Source organism: Xenopus laevis, chromosome 6L (assembly GCF_017654675.1).
Source record: "Xenopus laevis strain J_2021 chromosome 6L, Xenopus_laevis_v10.1, whole genome shotgun sequence".
Lineage (NCBI taxonomy): Eukaryota > Metazoa > Chordata > Amphibia > Anura > Pipidae > Xenopus > Xenopus laevis.
In genome coordinates, this window is record NC_054381.1 from 111,225,705 (window position 1) to 111,233,955 (window position 8,251).

The 8,251-nt window shown below is 42.2% G+C and overlaps 1 protein-coding gene across 1 annotated transcript in view; it reads right to left on the reverse strand.

Annotated features, from left to right (window-relative positions):
- The window catches only part of apcdd1.L (adenomatosis polyposis coli down-regulated 1 L homeolog), a 38,517-nt gene extending 32,572 nt beyond the window's left edge, over window positions 1–5,945 (reverse strand). Inside the window, 1 exon segment of the mRNA NM_001094109.1 lies at window positions 5,713–5,945. Within this exon segment, the coding sequence (NP_001087578.1) occupies window positions 5,713–5,776 (64 nt within the window). The 5' untranslated portion in view covers window positions 5,777–5,945.
- Between the last annotated feature and the right edge of the window lie 2,306 nt (window positions 5,946–8,251).

An 8,251-nucleotide genomic window follows, 5' to 3' on the forward strand; every position in this document is an offset into this window, starting at 1 on the left:
AAGAAATGAAAATATCATGCAGTGTTGTCCTGCACTGGTAAAACTGATCAGTTTGTTTCAGAAACACTACTATAGTTCATATAAACAAGCTGCTGTGTAGCAATGGCGCAAATTGAAAATAGGCTATTTGGCACAGGTTAAATAGTGGATAACAGATAACATTATGTTCTACAGAGCTTATCTGCTGTGTAACCTGAGCCTTTTCTTCTTTGAATGGCTGCCTCATTGCTAAACAGCAGCTTATTTATATAAACAATTGTAGTGTTTTTGAAGCAAACACACCAGTTTTACCAGTGCAAGGCAAAACTGCATTATATTTTTATGAATTTAAAACACTTTCATTTTTTAATGTTACTGGTCCTTTAAAGCTGAACAACCCCTTTAAGAACACCTGCTTTGATTAACAAATGTTGAATGAGTTTTATTATTTTGGATAGAGGATTCCAAACAGGTAAGAAATAAGGTCATAAACGTTATTGACAAGAGAAAACGGATTTAATAAGAATGTTCTCTACCTAGAGCATAAGAAAATACAGCAAAACCATTTGTCACCATAACCTCCAGCTGAGCTAATTCCACGCTATTCTGCGGCAGCTCTGGAACGCCTAACTTTGGCTCAAGGACATGAAAAGAACTTTCTAGGCTTTTACTTCCAGTGGGCATAACAACCTAAGGCTGATCCCACACAAGGGATTTTGGAGCTTTTGCAGTTAAATGCTTGCAGCTACTCTGTGGGCTGAAGCCCCTCCAATTTAACCACAACAGTGCTCTCAGCTGAAGTTCTCCATATCACTAGTCATTAAAGTGTAAATTACAGCCAGGCAGCAGTGTGCCAAACGTTAAACATGTGTTTTATACCTTTGTTCAATAGATTTACACAAGTCATTGACAGACAGAGAATAGCAAAGTTCTCTGCTTTGTGTCACTTTGCAGTTAACACCCTACACATTAGAGCTCACAAACACAGAGAGATGATTCACCTATAAGCAAAAAATAGACCAGAGACATTAATGTTTGAGCGAACCTTTGCTTAATATGCTCCTTGGGCTACATTGGCTATTTGGAATGTGCTGCAAAGATGCCATATTTATTTTGCTGGGCAAGATACATGAACCAAAAGATAATCATTACAGATACATTCCCCCCACTGGGCCCTCTGTATTCCCATCACGCATTGACCTCTCACTGACTGCTATACTAAAGGCACGGCCCCACCATAGATTATCTCCATCACCTAAACCTGCAGCCTATAGCCAATACTCTACCTGCTATCCCCCAAACAACTGTCCCCCCTGATCCTGAAACTATCCCATCCTACTCTTTCTACATTTCCTTCCCAAAGCCACCAAGTGATTGTAGTGTTTCACCTTTAAGTTAACTTTTAGTATGTTATAGAATGGCTAATTCTAAGCAACTTTTTAATTGACATTCATTATTTATTTTCTATAGTTTTTAATCATTTGCCTTCTTCATCCGACACTTTCTAGCTTTCAAATGGGGGTCACTGACCCCATCTAAAAACATAGCTGCTTTTTATTACTCATCTTTCTATTCAGGCCCTCTCCTATTTATATTTCTGTCTCTTATTCAAATCAGTGCTTGGTTGCTAGGGTAATTTTGACCCTAGCAACCAGATTGCTGAAATTGCAAACTGGAGAGCTGCTGAATAAAAAACTAAATAACGCAAAAACTAAATTTGGCTCATATGCCATTGAAAATCATTATTTGGCAATCAATAAATGTACTAGTGACAGTCAAGGTTTTACTTAAAATTTTATCAATTCTGCACTCTGCAGCAGTCTGTAAATCATTATGGCATCTCTACTTCTCTCTGTCCTGATGTGCACTCCTTAAAGGAATAGTAACAACAAAAACAAAGTGTATCAAAGTAATTAAAATATAATGTAGTGTTGCTCAGCACTGGTAAAACTCTTCTGTTTGCTTCAAAAATAATACTATAGTTTATATAAAAAAATTGCTGTGTAGCCATGGGGGCAGCCATTCAAGCTAGAAAAAAAAGGAGTGAATTCACAGGTTACATAGCAGATAACAGATAAAACTCCATTGTATTGGTCAGGGCTTATCTGGTATGTGCTATGTAACTGTGACTTTTCTCCTTTTTTTCAGCTTGAATGGCTGCCCCAATGACTACACAGCAGCTTATTTATTTTATTAACTATACTAGTCTTTCTGAAGCAAACACACAGTTTTTACCAGTACATCCTAACAGTATATTATATGTTAATTACTTTAAATGCTTTTATGCTTTTTTTGGTGTTCCTGTTTCTTTAACTGCCAAACATTCCAAAGTCCTGTTCTGATGGCATTATTACAATTTCCCAAGCACTTGTGGTATAAGAATGTATTACCTGCGCAAGGCATGTGAAAGTTATATAACATAGGCACAAACAGAACTGATGATTGGCCGGGGGCCCATCATTCACCACTCTGCCCATATTATTGATTGGCGGATTTAAATCCCTATCTAAAGGTTGTCATTGCACATAAGGCTGGTAAAACAATGATTAACTTGTCAATCACAACTTATATCCACCTTAAATTCTTGCAGGGTGTCACTAAAACTCATGTGATCATTTTTTTGGGGAGGGGTGAAATGGTGCAAACAGTTGCTCTAATGCATTCGTTTCTTAAACATTTAGCGCAGCTTAGTACATTATCCCCACGTGACTGACTACATCATATCTCTGCATTTTTACATGGAAGACAAGGGTGGCAGAAACCAGAAATAATACAAAGGAAGCTGGTCCACTGTTAAAGAATACAAAAGCTGCCTTTGTAGGCAATGGGGTGATGAGTTATATTAGAGGATACACTGACTTCAAAGGCTGAAATTGCCACCCTAGGGTTGAATGTGCTCCAATAAAGCAGATTATAGCACCAACCTGGGAGCTTCCTGTACAACGTGATTCTGTTGCAGCACCCGAGCATTAATGACCCTAATTCATCCCCCACCTGTCATATCCTGCAATGAAACTGGACCTAATTGCCTGTAATAGGCGCTACAAAGCCCGGCAATCAAGTAGGCATCTCCAGCACAGTTCTCCGGCACCGGTAGCGAGGTTTCTGAGTTGCTGAGCTGGGTCAGTACTGGATGAGCAATGGGTCGATGATGAGAGGGAACCAGATCACAGATTCATGGACTGTCCATCTCAATAACTGAACCAAAGCTCCAGTGCAACTCCCACTATCTGCCTTCACTACTGTAACAACGACACTGCCGCAACTTACACATACAGATAGCTCAACAGACTGAGATTTTACATGGGCTAAAGCTAGATATACAGTGTATAACAGTGAGGGCTGGATATAAGGTGTATAATAGTGGGATAAGGCTGAATATAAGGTGTATAACAGTGAGGGCTGGATATAAGGTGTATAACAGTGGATAAGGCTGGATATAAGGTGTATAACAGTGGATAAGGCTGGATATAAGGTGTATAACAGTGGATAAGGCTGGATATAAGGTGTATAACAGTGGATAAGGCTGGATATAAGGTGTATAACAGTGGATAAGGCTGGATATAAGGTGTATAACAGTGGATAAGGCTGGATATAAGGTGTATAACAGTGGATAAGGCTGGATATAAGGTGTATAACAGTGGATAAGGCTGGATATAAGGTGTATAACAGTGGATAAGGCTGGATATAAGGTGTATAACAGTGGATAAGGCTGGATATAAGGTGTATAACAGTGGATAAGGCTGGATATAAGGTGGATAACAGTGGATAAGGCTGGATATAAGGTGGATAACAGTGGATAAGGCTGGATATAAGGTGGATAACAGTGGATAAGGCTGGATATAAGGTGGATAACAGTGGATAAGGCTGGATATAAGGTGGATAACAGTGGATAAGGCTGGATATAAGGTGGATAACAGTGGATAAGGCTGGATATAAGGTGTATAACAGTGAGGGCTGGATATAAGGTGTATAACAGTGAGGGCTGGATATAAGGTGTATAACAGTGGATAAGGCTGGATATAAGGTGTATAACAGTGGGATAAGGCTGGATATAAGGTGTATAACAGTGGATAAGGCTGGATATAAGGTGGATAACAGTGGATAAGGCTGGATATAAGGTGGATAACAGTGGGATAAGGCTGGATATAAGGTGTATAACAGTGGATAAGGCTGGATATAAGGTGTATAACAGTGGGATAAGGCTAGATATAAGGTATATAACAGTGAGGGCTGGATATAAGGTGTATAACAGTGGATAAGGCTGGATATAAGGTGTATAACAGTGGGATAAGGCTGGATATAAGGTGTATAACAGTGGGATAAGGCTGGATATAAGGTGTATAACAGTGGATAAGGCTGGATATAAGGTGTATAACAGTGGGATAAGGCTGGATATAAGGTGTATAACAGTGGATAAGGCTGGATATAAGGTGGATAACAGTGGGATAAGGCTAGATATAAATTATATAACAGTGAGGGCTGGATACAAGGTGTATAACAGTGGATAAGGCTGGATATAAGGTGTATAACAGTGAGGGCTGGATATAAGGTGTATAACAGTGGATAAGGCTGGATATAAGGTGTATAACAGTGGGATAAGGCTGGATATAAGGTGTATAACAGTGGGATAAGGCTAGATATAAGGTATATAACAGTGAGGGCTGGATATAAGGTGTATAACAGTGGATAAGGCTGGATATAAGGTGTATAACAGTGGGATAAGGCTGGATATAAGGTGTATAACAGTGGATAAGGCTGGATATAAGGTGTATAACAGTGGGATAAGGCTAGATATAAGGTATATAACAGTGAGGGCTGGATATAAGGTGTATAACAGTGGATAAGGCTGGATATAAGGTGTATAACAGTGGGATAAGGCTGGATATAAGGTGTATAACAGTGGATAAGGCTGGATATAAGGTGTATAACAGTGGGATAAGGATAGATATAAGGTATATAACAGTGAGGGCTGGATATAAGGTGTATAACAGTGGATAAGGCTGGATATAAGGTGTATAACAGTGGATAAGGCTGGATATAAGGTGTATAACAGAGGATAAGGCTGGATATAAGGTGTATAACAGTGGATAAGGCTGGATATAAGGTGTATAACAGAGGATAAGGCTGGATATAAGGTGTATAACAGTGGGATAAGGCTAGATATAAGGTGTATAACAGTGAGAGGGCTGGATATAAGGTGTATAACAGTGGATAAGGCTGGATATAAGGTGTATAACAGAGGATAAGGCTGGATATAAGGTGTATAACAGTGGATAAGGCTGGATATAAGGTGTATAACAGAGGATAAGGCTGGATATAAGGTGTATAACAGTGGGATAAGGCTAGATATAAGGTGTATAACAGTGAGAGGGCTGGATATAAGGTGTATAACAGTGGATAAGGCTAGATATAAGGTGTATAACAGTGAGAGGGCTGGATATAAGGTGTATAACAGAGGATAAGGCTGGATATAAGGTGTATAACAGTGGATAAGGCTGGATATAAGGTGTATAACAGAGGATAAGGCTGGATATAAGGTGTATAACAGTGGGATAAGGCTAGATATAAGGTGTATAACAGTGAGAGGGCTGGATATAAGGTGTATAACAGTGAGGGCTGATTATAAGGTGTATAACAGTGGGATAAGGCTGGATATAAGGTGTATATAACAGAATGGGAGAGAGAGGTAGTTAAATACAATTGTGGGGTTAGTGTATCTCAGGTACTTACCGACCAAGGTGATGATGGAGAAGAGGCAGGAGATGAGGCTCGAGTAGAAACAGGGGATCCCCATGGTAGTTCAGCTCCAGAATGTCCTTAAAGATCCGAAATCCAAAACAAGTCCCAGGTTATCCAGCGCTACATCCAATAACAAGCGCTTCTCCTATTGCCCGGGCTCAGTACTGCGGGGTATCAGCGCCATCCCGTTCCTTAGTGCAGGGCACCCGGAGTGTGTGCGCATCAGTACAGGGAGAGAGAGGAGATCCTATTCCCAAGTAACAATGCAACAAGCGCTGTCCGATCTGTCTGTCCCTCAGCCCGTGCCCCGGCACATGCACACTGGGCTCCCCGCCTACTGCTCGCCTTATAAACAGAGGGGCGGGGCAAGGGCGGGGAAACTGTGACTGGGTATAGCTCTGGCTCATTGCCCTCCTGACTACTTGATATATTAGCGGGACTGTTCCTTTTCCTCAGTTTTTGTAAAAGATAATTAGGTGTTGTGACACCGGGATGGGGGTGAGGGTTGCTCCTGGTGTATCCGAACAGTCACATGATGTTGCTATAAGGCAGATCTATAGCAGGAGTAGGTGATGTGTATCGTCCCGCCCCGGCACCCGTACATGTAGGAGCTCCTTATTAACATGTGCTGCACTTTACTCTCACACACAGGGTACCAGGGCTGCATTCGGGTTACACATCTCCCCAACGTGTGTTGTGTATGGTGTGAAATGCTGTCAAGCTTACCTACTTCATGGAATAAACACAAACAATGTTCTCTACAAGTGGATATATGTGCTTTCTTCTTTTTCGATCATATACTGGTTGGAAGGTGCCCCAAGTCTGCCTATTTTATTTTATATGATGTACAACATGATTCCCAGGAAGGAAGAAATGGCAATTATCAAACACACATGCATGCATTACAATAAGGATGTCTAATTCTCCTGTTACCAATGCTACACGTAGCAATATGCAGGGCCGGATTTACATAGCGGGTGTTCTAGGCCTGTTGTTGTTTGTCGCCCCAGTCCCCTCCCCTTTATTCACACAAATTTTCACAGCAATGGTTATTGGCGCATGGAAGGTTTAAAAATCTGTGGTATCATCCTGCTCATCCAGTGTTGGACTGGGGTATCCTGGGCCCACCGTGGCTGCTGCCTCACCCCCCACCCCAGTCGCAAGTGTCACCACCACCAATCGCAAACCACCCCCAGCATATACCTTTTGCGTGCCGAGTTTGTGTGCCAAATTTGTACGTCAAAGCTTGCGGAGGAGGGGCTACGCAAGAGCGCCACATTTCCTGTAGAAGTTTCTAGCTGCGTACCTGGGTTGGCAGGGGCCCACTGGGTTTTCTCCCGGTGTCCCGCCGGCCCAGTCCGAAGCTGTGCTCATCCCCAGTGTTTTTGAACCAATGTGGGTGTGGTTGGGCAGCATGCCGCCCCTTAAAACCCTGCCGCCCTAGGCCCGGGCCTTGGTGGCCTTTCCACAAATCCGGATGGCAATATGATACCAAACTAGAGATGCCAACAGCCCACACCATAGGGAGCCAGTGGTGAATCTAAGATAGGTATGGCACTCAACCCTCTTGCTCTAACCCTTGCACATTCAGAATGTAGTACTGGAATGAACTATAGATGCTCTGTCACCTACACCCTGTGTTAGGCTTATTGCATGCCCATTCTTTTCAAGCCACCCATAACATACCACTTAAGCTCCCCATAGACGCGACGATTCTTCTTGCCGAACGACCGATTTTAGGGAAGTCCGACCAATCCTTCAAAATTATCGTGCGGTTAGTGGGATTCGAACGATCGTACGTACATCTTACGATTTTTCGGCCGATATCTGTCAGGAAATTGATCGGCCAGGTAAAAAAATCTTTTTCTGTCCCAGTGCAATCTATCTATGTTTGCAGGGCCAAGCAGGCAGCTCCCCTTTGTTTTCTTGGCAAATTGGTCTTTTTAGTTGATGGTCAATTCGTATGATCGTTCCGAGAAAATCGTGGTCTCCCGATGAGGATCGGATCTTTTAAAAATCTCAACATCTATAGGCAGCTTTAGGCTGGGGCTTCTAGCCCTTTCCCTGTGCTTTATTGGGACCTTAGCTGCCTGAAGTGCACACCATTAGCCAGTGCAGCACTTCACTGTCCTTACTGCCTCTCAAAGGGCAGGGCCTCCTTGTGGTTTATGTGACCACTGCCGCTTTCTAACTTGTGTGTTTCAGTGAAGTTAGAGGACAGGTGGGAGATGGGAGAAGGGGATGCTGACATGCCTCCCTCCATATGCCCCTAATGAATAGATCACTGCTAAGGAAGTGCTTCATTCCTGGGTGTGGTTGCAGGACTTATAAAGCTGCCTATCAGCATGTGGCTACAAAATGCTCACCAGAAAACATCTCATATACATGTCATGCTCCATTCATCATATTGGTTTCTAATTTCTTCTTAAATTTAAACATATTCCGGTGCTTCAGTATTTGTGGCTTCTTCCATGTGCAGTTGTAAATAACCAGAAAATTGCTCCAACTTCGCATGCGCCAATACGGCGCT